At 43.8% G+C, this 24,736-nt stretch overlaps 1 protein-coding gene across 1 annotated transcript in view; it reads left to right on the top strand.

The window, feature by feature from the left end:
• CNTNAP5 (contactin associated protein family member 5) overlaps positions 1-13,836 on the top strand; it is a 439,165-nt gene extending 425,329 nt beyond the window's left edge. The window contains exons 23-24 of the mRNA XM_050916993.1: positions 2,833-2,904; positions 4,358-13,836. Coding sequence (XP_050772950.1) covers positions 2,833-2,904; positions 4,358-4,554 — 269 coding nt within the window. The 3' untranslated portion in view covers positions 4,555-13,836. The remainder of the gene's footprint in view (positions 1-2,832; positions 2,905-4,357) is intronic.
• Positions 13,837-24,736: the final 10,900 nt, after the last annotated feature.

The following is a 24,736-nucleotide window of genomic DNA, read 5'->3' on the forward strand; positions in this document are numbered from 1 at the left end:
TAGCACATATACTAGTTGCTACCCCAACTCCACATTGATGGCACCCTAATGTTTTACTCTACCAGAATGTTTACAGTATATTAAAATACTGCAAATATCACAGTCTATTAAAATGGTGTTTTTTCTGAAAGTATGTATTCGTGGTCATTACTGTGTTTTGAGGGCTAGATCCTCAGCTGCCAGTTTATGCCAGTGGAGGATCTGGACCTTGTGTATTTAAGTTATATATCCCAAATACTTTCATAAGTCAGATACTGTACAAAAACATTTTGCTTGTGGAAATCATGTGAGACATTTCATGTCCTTATTTCACTGAGGTGCCCTTTGGTGCAAATCTTCTTCATGCGTTATCTCAAGGGTCATATCTAAAAGGGAAAGAATGTGCTATTAAAATCTCATATGAGACAATGCTTTTTTTCCTCCTTGGCTGCAGAATTTACCATGCTCCCATAGGGGAAGGTTCTGCTGTCACTTGCCATCTGCTTCTCTGCAACAAACACTTCATTGTCATGTATCTTGACTTTATTTCTTGGGTGAAACATAATTCACAGAACCTTTAAGGTCTGTTGACCTGCATTCTGATTAAATCACAGAAAGAAGCTCAAAGTTACCTTTAAATCCCCAACACTTGTTTTGGATTTTTTAAAAGTCCTTTAGCTTCAAGTAATTTTTGGTCAAAGACTAAAGGCTCTTTAATAGCATGTATGGCCAACATTTTACACAATGGACATATGGAGCAAAAGTCTCGCCTGCCCCTCTTTCATTTTATGCAATCTCAGAAGGTGACTTGTGACACCAGTCAGAATTCTCTGTCCAAGCCATAGGGAGTTATGACAATTTACACCAGCCATGGATCTGCCTCATGATGCGCAAAATTAGCTATATAGTCAACTCGTGTATAAACCAAGCTTTTCTGGTCTAAAATCAGTTGGCGTTTCACAAGGTCTGCTTGTACCTGAGCAACTACTTCTCCAGGTACCCAATCTCCATGCAGTGCAAAAAGAGAACTTGCAAAAGAGCTGCAGTGGGTTCCACCTGGGGAGCCCATATCCCAAATGGGTGACTCATGCAGTCTTGGCTGGTGAGCATTTATTTATATCAGCAGTCTCGTTGATTTCAAAATCTCTTCTGCGACTGCATCTGCTCTGAACATCAGTGATCTGCAGAAGTGAAAACCCTGCTCTGTTTACTGTTAGTTTGCAGGCATCTGTTTACAGGAAGGGAAATGCTTTCATCTTTAAAACTGGCAAGAGAAATATTTCTCAAACCTCAGAATGTCTTGGGCCAGATTCTCTGTGGTCTATGGTTTGAGAAGCCATTTACATCGGTAAAATTGGGTGTAAATGGTATCCTTTAGCACTCGCTTTGCACTAGTGTAAATGACTGCCCAAGGTGCCGGGCAAAGGAGAATGAGGCTCTTTCTAAAGAGTGCAAAGCAAAGCTGGGTAAAGATGAAAATTCAGCCCCATCCAACGCACAAATAAGCTCATTTGTCTGAAGGAAAAAATCTCACTTAACAAAGTACTGAGAGTCTGCTGAGTCAGCAGCTAAAGCAAGAATGCTCAATAATAGTGAGGCATTGCAGCCTTTTGCATCTCTTTCTCAGGCCTCTGCATCTCGCCTTTGAAAGGAGCAGCCTGGCAATGCCAGACAATCTATTCCTGAGACAATCAGAACTAGCTCCCAAGTACAGGTCTATGTGAGATAACCTGGAGGCTTGTAAAAGGGGAGAACAGCAGCTCTGCATTCCTGTAGACAGACACCAAAGGGAGGAAAGGGTGAGCTGAGATGAAAACCCTCGTATGGGGCTACAGACAGGCTGGATGGTTCAGACACAGAGCCAGAGCTAGATCAGGGACAGCAGGTGTAATTTATCATCATTTCATTGGCTTTCAGTCAGGGTTTGACCCATACTCTGGATCTGGATATGAAGCTCCCAAAGATGTTTGATTCCCATTTTGGTTTGGTGGAGATATGGAAAAGCTGGCTCTGGGACCCCGCCCCCCCCCCCACTTAGAGGGTGTTTGGATACAGGAGTTTGGAACTCTGATCTCTTTAGTACCCTCTAGATGCTCCAGTCTCCTCAGGGAAGAGCAATGCTCGCTGTGCAGTGCAGCAGAAATCGTTTGGCAGATCCTATGTGCCAAAATCGGGAAGTCTTCCTTCTTAAGGCTGAAAGCAGCCGCAGAGGGGACATGGGTGCAAATTAAGGATGGGAATGGATGTGGTAACACAAACCAGAAGGACCTGTAGCAGCTGAATGGGGAAGATCAGAACATGTCCAATTTAAATGCACCCCACTGACAGCTTCTGCCTTTGGAACATGCAGTATCACCATTGTTCTGCACTGAAGAGGGAGTTCCCTTCCAACAGAGCACCCCCACTGCCTTCCAGACACTGTTTCTCTCCCTCAGATTGAATCTTACCCATATATCCTATATTAGCCTCCTCCCTTTCCAGATGCTTCTTAGTCTTGTGTCTTTGGCATTGTAATATTGTTTAGTCTGACAGAGGCTCCCCAGCAGGCTACCTGGGTCAAATGTCTCCCTACCTTTGTGAGCAGGTGCACTGTGGTAGGATTATAGGGTGTTCGTTTTACCCATTTAGTTTCTTCTTGCATTCACGGTTGCACGGCTTTGTCTCTGAAGGTGCCTAAGAGTGTGGTCCTGTGATTACCTGTTTTTAAGAGGGCTCTTCTTGGCTCCAATTCTCTAATCCCCAAATCACATATTTTGAGGGCAGACCAGGGTAGGTAACTTCATTCCAAGTGCTGAAGCAAACTCAGCATGTTGCCTATAGACAATGAGCTGTTTTGTATTTAATCAACTGCAGATCCCTCTGGGAAGTCGGATGAGCGGGAGCCCCTCACCAATGCAATCAGAAGTGATTCAGCTGTTATTGGAGGTAACTGTTTTCTTCTTTTTCTTTTGAATGATGCAATCAGAAAATGTCCCCCTCCCCGCCCCCGAAAACAAGTACATAGGGTATTTCCAGCAAAATGCTTAACTGCACCTTACTCTCATTTTCTGCTCTACTCTAACACGGGGCTTTACAAGGCTGCTGCTGCTGCATTTATTATTAATATTCATTATATTATGGCAACATCCCAATGTTCCAGTCAGGACCAGGGACTATTATCCTACATGCTCTCTAAATAAATAGAGAGATGCAGTCCATATTCTGAAGATCTTCAGTCTTTTCATAATACAAAATAGCATCTGTTTTTCTGAGACATGGCTCAGTTGTGAGTGCTGCACGCAAATACACACCTCTGACTGGTCATGTAATGTTGCATTCATATCTCGTCTAGCTTCTAAGTTCTCTAAAAGCTCAGTGTGGTGTGTAATGGAATTCCTCAGACCACATGGAAACCCTCTTACAAGCCAAAGCATTGGTTGATTCACAACTGATCCTCACACCATCATGTATTGTTTTCCACGTTTCATTAACAATCAGCATTTATCCCAAGGGTCTATTGCTTTGCAGTGAGTTGCTTTTCATGATCCCGGTACTCTATGGGCTAAATTCCCACAAGGTTTACCCAGATGTAAGTTAAGAGCAAGCCCCCAGTGAATGAAGTTGGCCAGAAAGGGAAGTTGTGGAGACACGAGGGAACAGAATTTTCAAAACACACAGCACTGGCCTAACATTGCTTCAGGCAATGATTGGCTTCAGGCAAGCAGGATTAGACCAATGTTGAGCGTTTTTGAGAATCTCACCCAAGGTGGCTGTATCCTCCCTCGTGCAGGATAGAAATCCCCAGATGGCAGCACTGGGGCTATGTCTATACAGCAGCTAGGCACCTGCAGCTGGCCTGTGCCAATCGACTCGGGCTCAAAGGTTGGTTCATTGTTGTGTAGACTTTCCAGGGTCGGGCTGGAGCCCAGGTTCTCAGACCTTGTGGGGTGGGAGGCCCTAGTGTTCAGGCTCCTGCCCAGTCCCACACAGCAATGAAACAGCCCTGCAGCCTGAGCTCTGTGAGGCTGAGTTGGCTGGCACGGACCAGCTGGGAGTTTTTCTTTGCTATGTAGACATACCCTGGGAGGCTAGGATAGAGGACTGGGATGCACTTGTAACCTACACGCCATCTGGGTGTGGTGTTCTGTCCCATCTAGTGGCATTGAGACCACTTAGAGAGAGATAAAATGAGTCTGCTCTGCAGCCTTAGCTAACAGCCAATTAGCTTGTAGCTCATGTTATAGCAGCTCCTGCACTAAGATCCAGAGGTCCCCGGTTTGATCCTGCCCACTGATGACTGGGGTCTGTCAATGTGACACATTTTCTAAGCAGCCTCCTCTGGGGAAATCTTTGTTTCTGTTTTCCCTTCCTGTTCTTACTTTCCCCTCTCTGTCCCCAGGTGTAATAGCAGTCGTAATATTCATCATCTTTTGCGTCGTGGCCATCATGAGCAGATTCCTCTACCAGCACAAACAGGCACATCGAAGTAGCCAGGCAAAGGAGAAAGAATACGCAGAAAATCTCGACAGTTCCTTTAAAACTGACATTGACTTGCAGAACACAGTGAGTGAGTGCAAACGGGAATATTTCATCTGATGGATTGTGTGGTTCCTTCTTACTCTCCTCCCCGCACCTGGCCTTTTTTCTTTTCTTACCCATTAATTTATTTGCGAGCTTTTAACCTTTTGGAAGGAGACTGCCCTGCACAGAAGAGACTGGCAGACACTTCAATGCCTCATTCCCTTCACAAAAACTACCACAGTTACATCGACATCTCAAGAGACCTTCTATTCTACTCTGGACAGAATAAGTTCACGGACTTGCATGGTTGCCTATTAAGTTTCTGGATTTCTCAAGTCTTATGTTGTTTTCTGGAACCATTTAACTCACCACTTTGTGTTCGATCTGAACTATATAAACTAGATGTAAAGTACTGTAGCTAAATAAATAGCATCACGGCTTTTGGGACAGGGTAGCAGGAAAGAATGATACCAAAATGCCTGATTTATTATAAGATGCATTTACACCAATCATAAAGTAGCAGCTAGGTCCTCAGTTGATGTAATTTGCCATCAAACTGTTGACTTCAATGGAATTACTCCAGTTTTCACCAGCTGGGAATCTGGCAAGAAGTTACAATTATTATTTTCTTTCTCTCCTTAAGCTCATTCCCCCATCCTGCTATCTTTTTACTGTAACTTTTAGGCTTAAAAATGCTTTTAAAAAATACAGGAATACTGATACCAGCATTGGACAAAATTCATTCCAGTGCACCTTGTATACCTCCGTCTCATAAGTCTGACTATTTAGAACCAACGTACTCTAGCATAATTCTAGATGAAGCATGGAAGATAGTACCTAAAGGATCTTAGGAGGCTTCTAGGACTTAGATGCTCTATAAATTTCTCTGATGACTTGTCTGAAACATTAGAAGTGCAGCATACACACGCTAACATCATATAGAGAATGATTATGTGCTGAGGTCAAACACTTAAGCGACTGTGGCGAATTAAAAACAAACAAAAGAAGAAGACAAACCAACCCCACCTGAACCATGAGATCTAAATTCTGCTGATTCATATAAAAAAGCCAAAAATTGTTATTAAATTGCTTCTAAAAAACTGCATGAATGAAGCAATGGTGCTTCCTGTTTGTAGAAACCAGGATGTTTCCCCTAAGAATAAGGAAAAGGTGGCTTTTAAAAATTGTAGCCAGACAAAGTGGACGAGGTTCATATCTTTTGTGGACGGACTTCTGTTGGTGAAAGAGACAAGCTTTTGAGCATATACAGAGCTTTTCTTCATGTAAGCTCGAAAGCTTGTCTCTCTCGTCAACAGATATTGGTCCAATAAAAGCTATTACCTCACCCACCTTGTCTTTCTAAAATCCTGGGACTCACATGACTGTGATAACACTTAGTCAAATTCATTCACAAGGAGAAAATTGTAAAGGAGCATGTCCAAAGTTCTGGATTTTTTATTTTCTTCTCTCCCTTTCTCCAATGGCTTTCTGTTCTCTCCTGTTTGCGGACACTGGCTAACAGAAGTAGAAGGGACTCTAATCTGCCTCTATTCTTTCTGATGGATCACTGAACGTGGAATCAAATCCCTCTTTCACTCAACAAATAGTGCAGGTGGGGAAAGGTTTGAGCCCAGCATGAGCTTGCATGATGGTCCCATCCCAGATGCTAGATGAGCCCTGACAGTGTGTTTAATGTCATACAGGGCCCGTTCTCCTGGGAGCTTAACAGTCTAAGGATCTGATCCAACGCCCAAGAGAAAATGGGAGTCTTCCTATTGATTTCAGGGGGCTTTGGTTCAGGACTTAGGGCATCAGCCATACATCAGGACTCCTGGTCCCATATGGAATCCCAAAGGCTTTTCCACATGATCACAAGGGTTCGCACTGCCAGATCTTGTTGCAGGAAAGGGACCAATAACAGACAATAGAAAGCAGTGCAGCTGCACAAAGCCCCAGATGGCCGAGGCTGGGGAGGGGTTTAAATAAATGCAGGGAGCTTGGATTAATGGTTGCAGATGGTGGCTGATAGGCCTCAGGGAAATAGATGTTGAGAAGGAATATGAGACAGTCTTGTTCAGCACGCTCACTGCGTTACACTACAATCATCGTTGGTCTCTTGACCATCTTTGGGGGCAAGTGGGATAAGTAAAGCTAGGCTAATACAATGGTCGACAGGCCAACCAATCTGCTTTACAAGGCAATCTTAAACTTAAAGGAAGGATGGCACTGCTTCTTCCAGCTCCTGCCAGCCAGCAGCCACCGTGCCTTGTGCCAGCTGCTTGTATGACATTTGGTTATGAGTGCCTTTGCAGGCCGTGATGGACTCATTAGCAGGAAGATAGTGAAAGATGCAGAAAGGAATGCACCTAATGAGATCCTCAGCAAAGAGTTTCTTCCATTTATAAAACTGCTCTGCTTTGCATGTTACAGGTGGATGGGGGGACAAGCATACATAGGAACAAATGTTCATCTCCTTCTTTCTGTGGACTCCAGGTTTTTCTTTATTATTTTCAGCATTGTTTTGTCCAAGCTACCTCATTTTGAATGCTCTCCCTGAGAAGGAGCTATTAATTCCCCCAAACATGTATTGCCTTTAGGAAGAAGAGATGGGGAATCAAAATCCACATTGTATTCAGATCTCCCACCCCCCATTACTGTGCCATGTATTTTTCCCTGGTCAACATGGCAGATTATAAATCATCTTTGTGCTTTGCTACATATTCTTCTTTTCTTGATATAAAAAGTCACAGTAAGATATAGTGAGTCTAGCCCCAAGCAAATACAGTAATTAAATGGATAGAAAAGAGAAGGGTTGAGCAATTAAATAGAATCCTCTCATTATTTAAGTCCCTGAGAGGACATGATTGCTTCATACAGTCCTGGAGTCTGAGCCTGCAAGGTACCAAGCATTCTCAAGTCTGCAGGATGGCCCTAGTCAGGGCTTTGGATCCAGCCCTCAGGATTGCACCCCGCAGGGCCCGCACCGCTCTCAGAAGTGGCTGGCACCACTTCCCTTGGTCCTTTCGGAGGGGGAGCAGAGGGCTCCGTCTGTTGCCTCCAGGCACCATGGGGAACCGCGGCCAATGGCAGCTTCGGGGGAGATACCTGGAGGCGCACACAGAGCTCTCTGTCCCCCCCAGGGGAAGCAGTGCTTCCTGGAGTGCCACAGGGCCGAGGACAGGGCAGGCATGCAGAGAGCCTGCCCTGGCCCTGGTGCGCACCACTGCCAGCCCGGAGCCGCTTTAGGTAATCGGCACCGGGCCAGAACACGAACCCCCCCTGCACCCTGCCCCTCAACTCCCTGCCGTAAACCCCCTTCCTGCACCTCTCACCCCTCCTGCACCCCAACTCCCTGCCCTGAGCCCCCGGTATACCCTGCACCCAAGTCCCCTCATACACCCCGCACCTCTCCTCTGCCCCAATCCCTTGCCCTGAGCCCCTCTCTGCACAATGCACCCCCTCCCACACCCTCCACTCCCTCCTGCACCCCACCCTCCTGCCCCAGCCCTGCATACAATTTCCCCACCCAGATGTGGCCTTCAGATCAAAAAGTTTGCCCACCCCTGGTCTACCACCTTAGGCCAATGGATAGCAAAACTGCTCAGCAGAACATAAGAACGGCTATACGGGCTCAAACCATAGGTCCATCTAGCCCAGTATCTGGTCTTCAGACAGGGAATGAACAGAACTGATAATCATCAAATGATCCATCCCCTGTTGCACATTCCCAGCTTCTGGCAAACAGAGGCTAGGGGCACCTGCAAGGCACAGTAGCAAAGCAGCACCACCACACCAGCTAGTTAGATGTTGTTTGTATCTGGAAGAGTGTTGGTGGACCCATATAGCTCCGGGTAGGTACGTGACATGAGAGGTGTGGATGTGGGTATAAACACACATATAATCCCCAATCCAGCAAACCAATTCAGCACATATTGAAGTTTAAGCATGTGAAAAGTGGCATTAACTTCAATGAGATTACGCAACTGCTTAGTCACAATCAGTATTGCAAAATTGTATACACCCTGGGTTATTATTTTGATGGGCAAATTAAAGGTTAGGGTTTTCTTTTGTTTTTGTTTTTTTAATAACCATCATTAAAAATCACATATAAGGCAGGCAAGTAAGTTTAGTAAAGTTTCAGGAAAATTTAGTTAGAGGTGTGTGTGTGTGTGTGTGTGTGTGTGTGTGTGTGTGTGTGTGTGAGAGAGAGAGAGAGAGAGAGGGATGGAGGACATACACATGAGGATAAATACATCTATCTATACCAGTGTTTCTCAAACTTTTGTACGGGTGACCCCTTTCACATAGCAAGCCTCTGAGTGTGACACCCCCCCTATAAATTAAAAACACTTTTTTATATATTTAACACCATTATAAATGCAGGAGGCAAAGCGGGGTTTGAAGTGGAAGCTGACAGCTCAAGACCCCCCCACAGTAGCCTCACAACCCCCTGAGGGGTCCCGACCCCCAGTTTGAGAACCCCAGATCTATACATACTGATATATTGGACATAAACACACAGCTATTCAAACCAGTAAGAAACTGCTTAGACAAGTTAACAAATAGTGTATGCATGTTGCACTCAAAATGATAAACTAGGGTATTATATTCTTGCAATGAAAAAAATAATGGAAAGCAACAAATTAGCATCCCAGTAAATGAGAACATGCTGCATTAACTGTGGGAAGCAAACAGTCCGACTAATTTTTCCTTTTTTTAGTGGTTTGGATCTGCTTTCTTTTATGCAATCATCATCTGTTTATTAATATACTAACTAGAACTGGTCAAAAAATAGGGAAACATTTTTTGCGAAAAGGAAACTTCAAAATGTCAGTGTTGTTGCCCTTTTGTAGAATTCTGAATAGATCCTTTTTCCTTTTTTTTTTGGTCACCAAAATTGTTCTCTCAATCTTTGTGTTTTACGTTATCTTACCGAAAACCCAGTTTTCAGTGGGAAAACACATTGCTCAGTAAACAAAAGTTTTTGAAAACTATTTCCATAACAATAGCTCAGAAGAGTTTATGGACAATTCTGATGCTGTGGAAATGCTTCAAGAGAAGTTTCATTTTTGAAAAAAGGCCAATTTTCAGCCAAGAAAACCAAGTTCAGAAAATTTCAACCAGCTATTATGCCGATCTTGCTTTTATTGAATCAGTGATGAAAATTTGCATTTACTCTAGTAGGAACAGGATTGGAGTACCGGATCTGTCCTTGAGGGCATCAACTTTAACATACTTGCCAACTTCATTCTCCATCTGGATTCCTTTACTAGACCAGGAGGTGGTCAGCCTGGCTCAGCCATTGTACCACTGCCACTACCTGTGCTAACAAGGCTACACTGCTATTTATACTCATGCTAGCTCATTGAGAGCTAGCGGGAGCACTTGTACCTGACCAGGGGAACCACACCCGTCTCTTGTAGTGTAGACATAGCCTAAGGTACTAAAGGAGCTTAACTCCTGTTTTGAAGTCTTTTGGTCAGGTCCTGAAATCGTTACTCAGCAACAAGTTCCAATCAATTTCAATGTCATGTATATGCCACAGCGATACAGTACTCAGTTCAACATTCTCAAAAGTGCCTAAGTCACTTGGCAAACTAAGTCCCATTTTCAGAAGTGTCTTAGGGACTTAGGGACAAATTTTTAAACACCTTCAGGTGCTTAAAGATCTAGATAGGTGCCTAGGCATGTTTGAAAATCCCTCTAAGCACCGAACTTCCATTGAAATCAACTGAAATGTGCCTCTTAGGTGCATAAATGCCTTTGAAAATCAATGGTGTGGTGGCTTCTAAGAAGTAGGTATTAACCTAATGGGATTTTCAAAAGGGCCTAAGCAGGTTTAGGTGCCTAACTCCCATTTGAAATTAATGTGTGTTAGGTGCCTAACCTGCTTAGGTGCCAAAAAAACAACCCACTCCAAAACATTAGGCACCTAAATACCTTTGAAAATCTGGTCCTCACTCCTTTTTTAAAATAGAACTAAAGGCTCCTAAGTCACACAGGCACTTTTGAAATTGTCATATTTAAAACAAACAAAGTCTAAGCTAGATGGAAGATACCCAGGACCTCACAGGAGATGCACAGTAATACATCGTATTGGGCCCTGTGTGCTTATTGAAACTGTCGATCTTTACTGAATATTGCTGCTCAGGTTATGCTAATGCCAAGTGTACAATGAAGGGGACATCTCCAGCAGTAAGGTTTTGACTATTGCTTTCTATTCATTCTTAAAAGAAAATGCATAGACTTTGAGGTCAGAAGGGACCATCATGATCATCTAGTCTGTCCTCCTGCACACTACAGGCCACAGAACCTCACCCATCCACTCCTGTAATAGATCTCGAACCTTCTTTACTGATTTACCATAGAGAAGAGGCTCTCTCCCCCCCAAAGTTTAAACACTTTTGTTAATTAGGGTGCAGGCTATTTCACGCACACGCACCCATATTGGACCAATACAGCATGTGACACAGTATGATTTAGCTATCTAACATGGAGCTTCATCCTTTTCCTATTGACATCAATGGGAATTTGGACATCAGTTTCATTGGGAGTTGGATTGGACCCTGAGTTTACGGGAGCACTTGAAAACTGCCTTCATTGTACACCTTTTCATTTCTTTCTTCTTCCCTTGTGGCATCAAAAGACCCATCTTTGGCCCAAAATCTGCTCTCACACCAAAATAAATCTGCAGTAACTCCATTGAAGTCAATTGAGTTACTCTGGATTTACACTAATGTAACCAGAAGCAGAATCTGACCCTCTTTTAATGCCACCATCTTATTCCAGTTGCTGTCAAAATGACATCTGCTTTTACCTAGAATAAAAATGTCTGCTGTGAACAGGATTAAGCCTATTGCTTCTGAGAGCTGTTCTGTAGTGCAAGGCATTCACAGAGACAAAGAGTTATTCTTTTTGCAGAAAACAAATGATGCCCACTAAAGCACCCAGGTGAAAGCTGATCTCTTGCTAGGCACTAAAACACGAGTGCAATTTCGAAGCTGTCATGCAGTTTTTGAGATGCGATATAGCTAAACCTGATCCAACGTCCATTGGAGTCAATCAGGGGGACTTTGTGTTGACTTCACTAGGAGCTGCGTCATGCCTTTTGTTCTTATTCCCTTCCCAAAGCCAGTTATTTCACAGCTACAAGGCTTAAAACAATTATTTATTTAATCGAGTTCTGGGCTTTGTTGCATTTTCTTTAGCCAATAAGAAGTACTTGATATCTCATGTCAATCCACGAGGCCCTGCTGTGTGTGTTTCCTTCGTGAAATTCAAAACATACTTTTTTTTGAGGGTAGGGGCTGTTGATCCTGAAATATATTTTGTTTTCTTCTGTTTTTCCTTTTGAGCCATGCCTCTAGGACTTGGAAATTATTTCAATGCATTGCTACTTATTTTTGTGATCTTTTGCACTCAGTTATTCTAAGGGGGCGGGAGGGGGGAGCACACACTCTGGTGAACTATTGTAAGTTGTAAGCTAGTTGTTTGTCTTTTGCCATGTTTTGAGTCAACAAAGGGGCCACAGAGCAAAGGAAGGATTGAGGCAACTGTTTGCTTCGACGCTGCCCCTCTCCAATCAGGATATATATTGTTTTTATTTGGCATGTGGAGAAAATGGTGCGGTGGATGGGGCAAAGAGTAAAAATTAGGCAGAGACCAATATTATACTGGTGATTGGCAAAGGGCCAGCAATGTGCTCCACCCGGCACAAGACACTCAGAAAAAATATGGGTCCTCGGCCTCAGCTGCTGGGAATCAAGGTCCCTCCACCAACGTCAATGGAGCGCCACTGATTACGCCAGCTGAGGATCTGCTTCCATGCCCCTCCCCCTCCAGCCAAATGAGCCTGCAGTCTGCACAGACACTGAAATACAATAGGAGATCCAGGGAACAGTCTTTACGTGCAGTCTCGCCTTTTACTCCCTTTCCCTCCAATATTAGCGTGGTGACGGCATTTTGCCATATGACTGTAGCTGCTAACATACTAATGGCAGCTGTTTTCCACAATGCTAGTCATTACCATACTGGTTGTGTTTAACCCCAAGGGCCATTCTATCCGAAAGTTACAACCAACACTACTCTGCATGGGAAATTGTGTACTCACATTTGCATGCCAATTCTAAGCCCGTTTCCTCATGAATCATTTAAACAAAATATTTTCTCACATGCTTTGCAATTGCTTCTAATATTGAACCCACTGTCATGTACTCAAGTGGCCCTGTGTCTTTGGAGCTAAAATTTAGATGCAGCCAGTCCACGGCTCCTTGTAAAGCTTGAGACACAGCTGGTTCATCAGAAATCCAACATAATTCCATGAACATTTGTGGAGAAGAACAAGCAGGCTTGTTTATTCAGGCACCCAACCACAAGCAATTGCCTGTGAAAGTCTTGAAGTGAAAAATTCATGTAATCTCTTCTGTCTAAATAATACAGAGAGACCATGCTTCAGACCCATTTCCTGTCTTGAAACCTTTGGCATGAAACACACTGGGACAGATTCATTCCTCGTTGTAATCCCTCCAAGGACAATGGAGGTCCATCAAGGATGAGTTTGGCCCATAACTTAGAAAGTCTCCAATCACCCACAGCAAGATGGACCTGATGCCTGTAAATTAAATCTGGGACTTTCCATTCCTCAATCCCAGTCAACGATAGCTGCATTCAGTGCACACATCTCCTTAGGGAATTATGGGTGATATTTACAAAACTCAAGTGCCCTTTAAGCCCTTGATGTGAGTTGAAATCACCTTTAGGACCTTGAGGGTGCTCATGACCTGATCCAAACCCCCTTGATATCTACAGGAGTCTTGTTGACGTAAGAGTTTTAGATCAGGCCCTCACTGCACTGACATGAATTGCACCGTACGTGAAAAACAAAGCCACATGATCAGCAAAACACCTTCCTCGGGCAAGACAAGCGGCAGTCACCCAAGTTAAAATCTGTTTTATACATTTTAGAAGTAACACAAATGGCCTTTTCCAGATAAGGACATTTTCCCATTTGTTTTATGTTGTGCTACTCAAAAATCCTTTGAAATGATGGTAGGTTAGACAACAATTCCAAAAGCTAGCACAAGAGTCTCTCAGTTACAGTAAAAAAAAACAAAAACAAAATGGAGGTCTAGCTTTTCCTTCCACTGTCTGGTTTTCTGAAGGGAATCCCACAGAACGTTGCCTCGGTCCAAGTCAGTTTTGTAGACCATGTAACATGTCTTATTACACTGGATGGGATTAAAAAACAACAACAAAAAATTTAGCCTTAGCTTCTTTTGTTTTCTATGGTTGCTGTTGTACAGGAGAACGTCTTAAACTGTAAATACTGTATATTTAATAAAGAGAGCCTTTTGTATGATTTTGTGTGGAATACAAGTGCCTCCTGCTGTGTTTTTCATAGCTAAATGGGCAGTTAAAATCCTAATCATGGATAATCTTATTTTCATTCTTTTACATCATTCTCTTCTAGACCCGAGGTCGTGCCTGGATACTAATAAAACATGAAATTCCTGCAACTTGGCTTTATAGATTTCAAAGCTTGCTAAAAGTGCTGTCACAGGATATCTGGTCACTGCCACAGCCCTGCCTGAGCCAATTAATGCTGCTTTGCAGCACCTGCCTCTGAAGTGCAGGAGGGCAAATGTGTCTAAAGTCATGGCTGGAGATGTGCTTTAGCTCTGATGACAAAGCACCCCTGATGCTTCATGGTGATAGCTTCCCAGCCACACTTTTTCTGGGTGACCCGTGTAGTTCATGTTTTCTCTCTCTCGCAATGATATCTTAGGGGTTGCACTGGGATTCTGAGTCACCATCACACAGAGCTGTAATATTGGATCTGGCTTGTCTCATTAGTTCTGTTTGGGGCTCTAAGAGATTCAGGCTCTCAATCACATTGATTTTTTCATAGGTTTTGAGCATACTAAGCTCTGGGGATCTTCTCAAATTCCCAACCTCTGATTCAGGAAATAGGCACCAGTAAATACTAATAGAGTAGAGCCATGGGTAACTTCAAAAGGTTCATACTCAGGGTTTGGGTTGGATAAGGATCCAAAGTCTCCAGTGCTTATCCAGAGTTTACTTAACCTTGTAGATCTGCAAAGGGGCTGAGGGTTGCTCCAGCACTTTATGCACTTCCTGCTTCTGGTCTACAAAAAAACTCAACAACCTGACATCTTATCTCTATTTAATTGCCTCTGTTTCTAATTCTGGATGGGGACACAGAATGTGGAGGCATTTGTACATGAATAAGAACTGAAAATGAAAAGGATGTAACCAAACATGTCAGAAAGCTTCCAAAAGTGTGGCTCGAGGGAGAGGGAGAAGTGGAGCACCTGAAAAGAAGGTTCTCCAGTTTGGAGCCCCTAGTCCTAACACCAACCACCTATCTGCTGATACTGCGTGGCCATACAATTGCTCTGCAAGAGATCTGTAGACAAGTCTTCTAACCAGATTAGCCCTAAACATGCTAGCAATGGCCATACGTTCACATGGGGAGAAACACTAACCCGAACCAGAGAACAGCTGTGGGGGTTAAAGGGAGCCGTTTAAAGCTAGAGGGGACTGTTATGGTCATCTATTCTGACCTCTTGCATAACATGTTAGTTTTTCTCACCCTTCATTAAGAAACTATACCTTATAATTGTTACTGTGATTGCCATTATTTTGGGACCAACACACTCCTCTTGAGAAAGCCTTTCCATTGGGACATATCTAAAAGCCTTTTGGTTTTAGCCTTGAATGGCTTATTTAGAACCCTTTTCTTTGGAAAATGCTTTTCGTCTTTCTCCCTGAGCCATCACATGACGGGCTGAAGTCATTTAAAGAGAATTACATTAAATAATTATGGTTGGGTAATGGCAATACATATTTCCAGTTGCTGGTCTGGAAAAGAGCCGTTAATCTTCAGGTTATGGAATTAGTCGTGTTTGAAAGAGACGCCAAGATGTCGTGACAGGTGCCAAATGTATTTATAGTCAAATCTACCTCCAGACCGCTCTTGCTGACCTCTTCTGCTAAACAAGCTAATGATTTCTCATCTTGTGCCACATCCACGTGTGTTGAGTATTTACATGAGATGTTGAACATTAACAGATGGCATGCTGCAGTGTAAAGTTCTTTCATGTCTGCACCCTTCTGTGACTGATTTGCTACAACCCCATCCTAACATCAGCAGAAGAGTGGTCAGTGTAGTCTTTCAACCTTCTACAGGATCCTGTCTTGCGTGTAATTAGTGTAGTATAATACCAAAACGGTAGAGGGACCTAACCCCTTTGCCTGACCTCAGCTGGCAAAGTCCTGAAGCTTAAAGATTGATACCAGGTATAAGTTTACCCTTCCTAACCTAAGTGTGGCTGCTTTCTTCAGTACTTGTGTCTAGTCCTTTTTTTATTTTAGCCTCACCGAGATTTCCTCTGAGCAGTGTTGGATAATTCTACTGGTACCTGGAAGCACAGATCACATGGCATTGTCTCGTTTCCTCCTTGGATGAGTGTAATTCTAAGATGCAGGTTTCTAGGGCACAGCAACAAGTTGAATAGTGAAGACTCATTCGAAATTCAGTGTTTCCATGAATATTCCTGCTGGTAAGCTCAGGTGTGAGGCCATTCCCAGGAAATGAGCATTAAAAAATTGAATTCATGAAAAGGGCCAAATTAATAGTCATGGGAACAGTGTTTGCCCAGCTCTATTAATTATTGAACCATACATGTTTTTTGTTGTACCCATGTTAAAAGGTGTCTTTAATTCCATAAAATTAAAGTCCTTTTATAGGCTGCCTGACTGAGCCCCCCTCTACAGCTGTTAATATACAATAACCAGATACCTGCTCTCTTCTCCTAGGGAGAGTCTGTGCTTGAAAGTCATCTTGATGAACGTTCACAGATAAAAGGAGGGATGCCCGCTTGCCCAGGATTACAATCTTTCTGCACCACAGCTCTGTAGCAAAACTTCTCTGCTCCCTCCCACCCCTGGAATGGCATTACATCTATTTTGCACAGCTGGAAACAGCTAACAGATGGTGTTAGGCAGAGAGGAATCAGGCCCTGTTATTGTGCAGGGCTGCAAAGCACTCAGGCAATACAGAACAGCTGTAAGTTTCATTGGTATCACTTACAGAAAGAGAAACATCTCTAAACGCTTGTTGGCTGCCAGGCCTCTGCAATAGCAAGGAGGAAGGCAGTGCTATGACAAACACATAGCTTTGTCAGTGATTCCAGGAACTGGTTTTGTTCTGTGTCAAAACAAAACAGGGATAGAACAGGATTTGGAAAAGATCGGACAGAGAGAACATACATTTAAAAGAGAAGAGCAATGTGTTAAGCTCAAGCAGAGCCTGCACAATGGAGAGCTTCAGAACAGAACATTTGAGCTTCAGTAATACAAGACGTGTGTTTGTGTAACCCATACACCATCTGGGTGTGGTTTTCTGTCTCATCTAATGGCACCAAGACCACTTAAAGAAAGAGAGAAAATGAATCTGCTTTACATCCTTAGCTAACAGCCAGCTGGCTTTTAGCTCATGCACTAAACTCCAGAGGTCCTACCCTGCCCGCTGATGCCCGGCGATCTGTCAGCATTACAAGTGTATGAACCTCTACCACATGAGCTACACTTGGATACCCCAGTAACAGGGGGCCAAACCTGGATCTATACAGAGAAACCACCAATAAACCAGCAGATAGTATTAAAATTATGCCTACCAGCAGCATCTGAATTCAAGCAATCTTGACTCAATGCAGCTGGATTGTATTTCATCATAGAAGCAGGAATTTGAGTAACAATTTCAACACAGTTGTCCTATTTCATAAAAAGCTGTTCTGGCCTGAGCTCCATGTGTGTAGATGCAGGCTAGGGGAGAGAGGTTTTTCACTAAATCAGCTGGTGTAGTCTGCAACAGTTCCTTCCAGTCTGTTACTTACTGAACTTGGTTGGTGTGCCCTGAATAAAAACACCCAGCAACATACAGCAGCTTTGTAATCCCAGCACAGAGAAGTTGTGGAAATACCTGCAGCATGCAGCTGTCAGAGGGCTGTCTTGAGAAAATGATCAATTGTGTGATTCATACTCACTCTTGACGCATGAGGAGAGGGGTCTGCTAAGCAAAACTGAGATGCATGAATATCACACATACTAGATGTCATTATATAATGCCTGCATCTGTAATGTTCACTCTATGCATCTGAAGAATTGGGGTTTTTTACCCATGAAAGCTTATGTCCAAATAAATCTGTTAGTCTCTAAGGTGCCACTGGACTCCTTGTTGTTTTTGTACATACTAGATAGTGAGCTATGCCATACTCAGCCTAGAGAAATTTACTAGTATAATTACACCAGCCAAGTTATACCAGTAAAACACACCTTCGATGCTCAATACATCACTCAACATTTTGTACTCTCGCTGGTGGTGGTGGGGCGTGGGGGAGGGCTGGAGGGAGCCTAGTGCTCTTATGAGAGGTGTAAGAAGAGGATTATGCTCACGTGCCTTTTAGGGAGGATGGGGTTGGCATGGTCTAGGGATTACAAGGCATGCACAGTGCACCATGGCATATTTTGTAACATGAAGTATATGCTAGCTGAAGATGCCTACTAATCCTTTTTAGAGTATACCACACATTCTCCATCAGCCATTTTGCTCGTTCCCAGATTGTTGTCTCCCTAACCATCTGTTTAGCGAGCACCACTCATTTCTATGCCAGCTGATGTGACTCCTTGTGCTCAGGGCTGGATTTTTGTCTGGTGTGGGTGAGATTTTGTACGCATTCCCTTACATCCCTTTAGATGTTGTTGTGTTTCCTTACACATGGATGGTGCATGGTGTTCTCAGTCAGAAATGACTTGTATTTGCAATTAAGGAAAGCAATTATGGAAAAGAACAAAATATAAAGTCTCCAGGAGACGAGTGAGACTGTGTATGACAAGTTTGAACACAACTTGTGTCTCAGCTTAGTTTCCCTTGTTTACCAGGGATCAGATCCTGTTTGGTATTCTATACAGCACATGGAAACAAACAACATAGAGCAAGTAAACATACCATTACAAAATGACAGGTGCCTCCTTTTCCTTTCCTACATGAACAGTGGCAGTAGGGAAATAGTTACAAATATTGACTTTTAGATTAGCACCGTTGGGCAGCTACGCTAACACCCATTTGCAAAGACCAAGGGCAATTCACGCTTCTCAGAGCTACTGTTTCAGGGCTTGTCTACATAGGGAAATTTACCCACATAACTACAATGGTATAATTATACTGCTAGAGTTACAACTCCCCCATGAGGGCCCTCATATTTCAGAGTACATACCTTTTTTAAAATGACAGACTAAAACCAGAACAAGGGTCTATTATTCTGTAAAAAAAGATGGCCCTCGTGGGGCGGTATAACACTGTAATGTACGTGTGTGTGTGTGTATACACGCCCCACTATAACTGTAGTGGTATAATAATATAATTATACCACTATCATTATGCTATTATCCTGTGTTGCTGAGCCCTCCAACATCACAGCATCACTGTGCATTTTGAAGATTTTTCTTGCCAACCACAAGCACCAAAGACACAGGGATTGCTAGTTTTAGGAAACTGCACTGGTGCATCAATGCACTACATCAGTGTAAACCTTCCCTAACCTAGACACCCTCAGGAATGGATCCTAAACCAGCATAACTCAGTGCTATGCTATTCAGTGGAGCTGCACTAGTTAGTTTGACAATGTGGGAGTACAAGTCCAGGGAGGTGACATATATTGGACCTTTATCCTTTTTTTAAGCCACCCTCCAGACAAACACACCATCAGTATCCTAAATACATTTGGAGGAGTAAATGCTGAATCCTGTTGCCAACATATTTCCCCTGATATTTATAATGCGAGCGTTATTGATACAAGGAGTTAGATTAAATACCAGTGAGCGCCACTGCTATGGCATTCTGTGGCTTGGCTGGCGATGGCTCAGGGTACAATTAAGGAAATAGCTATGTTGAATTAGTGTTGCTTAAACCATTTTAGACAGTCTGAAAATTACCTGTGTACTTCGTTCCAGCAGCTGTAACATTAATATATTACTGCACACAATGGGCTGCAGGAGGAAATCAAATTATTTCTACATTTGAAGAAGAAAGATATTAACGGAGCTGTGGCTTCATGTCACTTAAGAGTTCCATCCTCCCTTTGATCCATTCATTCTGGTCTTTTCTCTCTCTCTCTCTCTCTCTCTGTGTATATATATATGTCTAGTACTTGGGCCAAATTCAGGGGAGGGGGCAACTTGTTCAGTTTAAGTATGGCTTCTTGTCCCCCTCTAATGGCCAAGCCAGGTAGAGCGCTTATGCTTCTGCCACTGTTAAGAGATCTGATATTTTAGTTCAATCAGTAGAGCAATTTCTTCAGTCTGGCCCAGGATGGCCTTCTGCTTGATCCAGCAGTCATCAGCTGTTCCATCACGCTTCCCCCCCCCCCCCCGCCCCCAAGGGCTCCATTGGTAATAATGGCTCTGTTATGCATCTTCAGCTCACTCTGAGCTCCTGTGGGCTCTGAACCCTGCATTCCCCTGACCTGCCTGTGAGTGCTCCCCACTCACTCTCGCAGGGCTGTACTGCCCTCGTGGGTGATTCTGGCCCCTGTTCACCCCTGCAGGTAGCTGCTTTCCCACCCTAGCTTCAGAGCATCTTCTGAGGAGGTAGGTGCCATGGGGGAGTGGAGGGGCACTCACAGGCAGGGACATTGCCACTAGGACCAGGCAGGGGGCTGCAGGAGCTAAAACTGAGTAGCAGAGCCATCCTTGGTCAGAGCTGGAGCCAGGGGGCAGGGCTATCCCTACAGCAGAGGCCCCAGCTGGGAGCAGGAGATGGGCACAGGACAAGGAAGGCAAGGACAGGTTAACCTTTGAGGGAGAAGTGTCACTCCGTGGCTCCCTCGGACCTCTCAGCTTCCACACTACCACCCTCTTCCTCCCAGCTCCTTCCATTCAAGCAGTACTAAGGAGGCCCCTGTCTCCAGGAACCATTCCCTTTCCCTCTCTCCATGCTTGGGACCAAAAATCCTGATTACCCAAATGAGCACAGAAGACGTGCCATGACTGTAAATGGTGGGGCAGGGGGGTCAGGGAATAAACAGAAGAGCATCCCAACACATAGCCTGAGTGGACTGGCAGTCTGCCTGCCATTCAAAAAATCAGCTGAGGCACCATCTTTGGCATGCCAATCCCTGCCAGCTAGGCCAAGCATTGCCTGCGTTCACTCTGAAGAGCCCTTGGGAAAAGATTTGAACATTGCCTTATCCACCCCCGCATCCCCGAAAATGTAATTGAATACCCCTGCTGTAGAGGTTTTTCAGATCCTGAGGTCACAGGTTAAATTCCTGAAGAGGACCCTGTGGTGATCGGACAAAGAACTGTGTCAAAATTTCACCCTCTCACTCAAAACATCACGTCCATTTGGTTGCCTCCCTCACCCCTCGAGATCCTTTCACAACAGAGCCAGCTATGAACACCAGCTGCAGCTTAGCTAGCAAATGAGGATGATTTCAAGGGAAGGGAAAAAAACCCTCCCATCCGCCTGCCACTGAGATATTGCTTTTGCATCAGGAAGAATGCTGTAACCAGAGGTTTTTGGAGGTCAAGATGGGGGTGCAGCTCAGGCCGATGGCCTGTGAATAGAGCTCACTTGACAGCAATATGTTTACTGACCACAGGGGAAGCAGTGATGTGCAACTGATTAGCCTTCCCCACCCCCTCCACCTGGGGCTAGAATTAAAAAAAAACTTCCAACAGGCCCATTAGCGCCACATCTTCCTAGACAGCAGGTGTGTTTGTTCTGATCTAAGACAGGCGACTTTTCAGACAATGGTGACACTTGAAAAACCCGCTCCTCTATCACAGGCAGAGTGCTCTGGATTTAGCAAAATGTCCTCTCTCAGGATTTTCTTTCAGGCATGATGGGACGTGTCAAGAAATTACACTATGGACATGACCTTCTGAATCCTGCCCCTCAAAATGCAGCTAATTCTCAGGTCCTTAAAAAAGCACCTTCTTCTTAGCAAATATGCCCTGTGCCCCACGTGTGATGTGAAACTCTTCCACTAAGGCTGAGCAAATACCAAAGTTTTCAGGTCAAGGGCACAAATGGGAAAAAAAAAATGGAACCACATTTCCACCTGCCTCAAAAGTTTCTGTTAAAACAAACAAACGGGAAAAAAAAATCATTTAGGTCAATGCAACATATTTTGTTTCTCACGTTTTGGTTTTGGTTTTGAATTGGCTGTTTCAGGTATATTGTCATACTTTAAAGCAGGGTTTCTCAAACAAGGGTCACTGCTTGTGTAGGGAAAGCATCTGGCGGGCCGGGTTGGTTTGTTTATCTGCCCCATGAACAGATCTGGCCGATCACGGCGCCCACTGGTTGCGGATCGCTGCTCTGGGCCAATGGGAGCTGCTGGAAGCAATGACCAGTATGTACCTCGGCCCACACCTGCTTTTTTTAAAAAAAAAAAAATGCAATGGTTAAAACAAAACATTTTCACATTTTTTGGGGGGGGGGGGAATCAACCCTAACCTTTTGCCAAAGTCACCTTAAAGTGGAAAAACGGATTTTGGGAGCCCAAAAGGAAGGCAGGGGGATGGGGACGGGGACACACACTCACCCACGCACGTGCACACACTCTCGCGTGCGCTCTCTCTGCAAAGGGGTGGCTTGTATACTACTTCTCCTACAGGCAGGCACACACCCCTACCTCTCTCAGTGCAAAGGGGTAGCTAGTATACTACTACTCTTACAGGCAGGCAAGGCCCATCACAACCCAGCTAATTCACGTGATCAATTACACCGCTACCCCAATATAATGCTGTCCTCGGGCGCCAAAAAAATCTTACCGTGTTATAGGTGAAACCGCATTATATCAAACTTGCTTTGATCTGCCAGAGCATGCAGCCCGCCCCTCCCCCAGCCCACGGAGCACTGCTTTACCATAGTATATCCAAATTTGTGTTATATCAGGTCATGTTATAGCGAGGTGGAGGTGTAATTAAAAGAGTTAGAGATGAGAAAGGCCTAATAGAATCCATCTCCCTGCAAGAGCAGAAACATTAATCGGAGGCAAGGCGCTGAAGCCCAGCGTATTGATCTACGAATCCCTCCCTCCCGAGCAGAGGGGACAATGATTGTATTAGACACCTCCAGAGTTCAGTAATGTAACGTGGGAACAGCAATGCCATGCACAGGAGAGTGAAAAATCTCCCAGAGAGCGACGAGATTTCTGTTTCCCATTGAAATGAATAGAAAGCAGAGGAAATCTCTATTTCTGGCACTCAGGATTTCTCAGTGCACAGCAAGAACAAACCAATTGGGTCCAGAAAGAAATAAAAACAGACTCTAAGTTGTTTAGCTATGTATATCACTATATCTATGCTTGTATTTGTAATGTTCACTTCATGCCTCTGAAGAAGGGGGGGCGGTTTACCCACAAAAGCTTATGCCCAAATAAACCTGTTAGGTGCCACCAGACTCCTTGTTGTTTTTGTGGATACAGACTAACACAGCTACCCCCCGATACCTACACTGGTGTACATCAGGAGTTGCCCCATTGAAATGGCTGGAGTTACACCAATATAAAAACGTATAGTTCAGATGAGAAATGAGGTCCATGGTTTTCATCTGCTAAAAGCTAATTGTGCTTTTCTGTACCAGGAAAAAAAACAATCAGTTGAAATAAAAACAAATAAAATAGTAAATATTTTTTCACTTACTCATATTTCTCTAGAGAGCAACAAAATAGATGAGATAATATATTTTATTGGACCAGATACTAGTGGTGGACGGTATAAGCTAACAAAATTCCAGAGCTTTTCTTCAGGTCTAGGGAAGGCAACCAGAGGTTCTAAGCTAAATACATTTCTCTAAATACATGTATTTCTCTAAACATCCCTTGGGAGCTGGAAAGATTCTGGTCTTTTCCTTGAGTCCCCGAAGCATTAATTATCTGTTGATATTTTTCTCAACCAAATAATAGATGCTTACGAAGGTTATCAACCTAATTAGGGCATCTACCCCAGAAGTAGCATCCCTTGTTATTAATACACATCTCTCTTGGGATCCCAACAGCAACGTCTGCTCCTAAAGAGTCATTTTCTCATTCATGATCAGGGAGTCTCAGAGTCACACAGCAGCTATTCCCCAGACAATGACTTCACTAGCCCATAGGATTCGCTTTTAAAAGGTTATCATCATTACTGCTTTGATGTAGGCTTTGGGTTTACCGAGTTGCATACAGTCGGTGATTTATTATGGGGGAAAGCCAAGGAAATTCCTCTCCTGCCACCCTCCCCACACACCCCAAAATGCTTGTTCCCTGAGTCTAAACATTCAATAAATTATCAAACCTGAAATATATTTCCCAGTTCTATCTCTCTAAGAGCTAAATTGTGAAGTCCCTACTCATTCCTTAGGGCATTTCTACCATGTTCATTACTGTAGTCTCAGATGCTTTGCCTAACAGCTAAATAAAACCTGAATAAGATGTGATCCTATCTGGAAAGTGTAGTCCAAATCTTAGAAGGCAGTCTATGGCCTATGTCATACAGGACCTCAGACTAGAAGATCTAATGGTCACTTCTGGCCTGTGAAGAGGGCATCTATTGTGACTCCTGAGATCTATTTCCATATCTCTCACTGACCAACTTGGGCAAGTCCTTTTGGGTCTGATCCAACACACAATGTCAACAGGAATCTTTCCACTGCATTTACTGGACACTGGAGGAGGTCTGCAACCTCTGAGTGTCACTTTGGACGAGACTCATGGAAGGACTTTGAGCTCAGGAGACTTTGGATCAGTCACCTCATGCATCTGCAAACTGGAAATGAGCCCAATACTCTTGGGTGTTGGCTGCTTCATCTGCAGCTCAGAGGTGTCTTGTGGTAGAGTGGGGAGAAAAACAAAAAACATTGTAGGTGCAAAAGTTTCATGACTTTCCTCCCACTGCTCCCCACACTTTTTCAAATGGTTTTCAATGACCATTTTCTGTCTGGACTTTCTTGTGTGGAGTCACAACTAACACACTGTACAGAACAGTCTTCAAACAATTAAATCATTAGCCTGTTTTCTTTTCTTTAATTACCTAGCCTCTGAAAAACATTTTCTTCTGACTCGGGAGGATAGCACAGTGATTGAGTCCCTGGTCCCCTCTCAGAGATCAACATCTTAAACTTTCTTTCTTTCTCTTAATTTCACCCAAGAGAATATCTGAGAGACACAAAAATAATGAATCCCTCCCA

This window comes from Gopherus flavomarginatus, chromosome 10 (assembly GCF_025201925.1).
Source record: "Gopherus flavomarginatus isolate rGopFla2 chromosome 10, rGopFla2.mat.asm, whole genome shotgun sequence".
NCBI classification, from domain to species: Eukaryota; Metazoa; Chordata; order Testudines; family Testudinidae; genus Gopherus; species Gopherus flavomarginatus.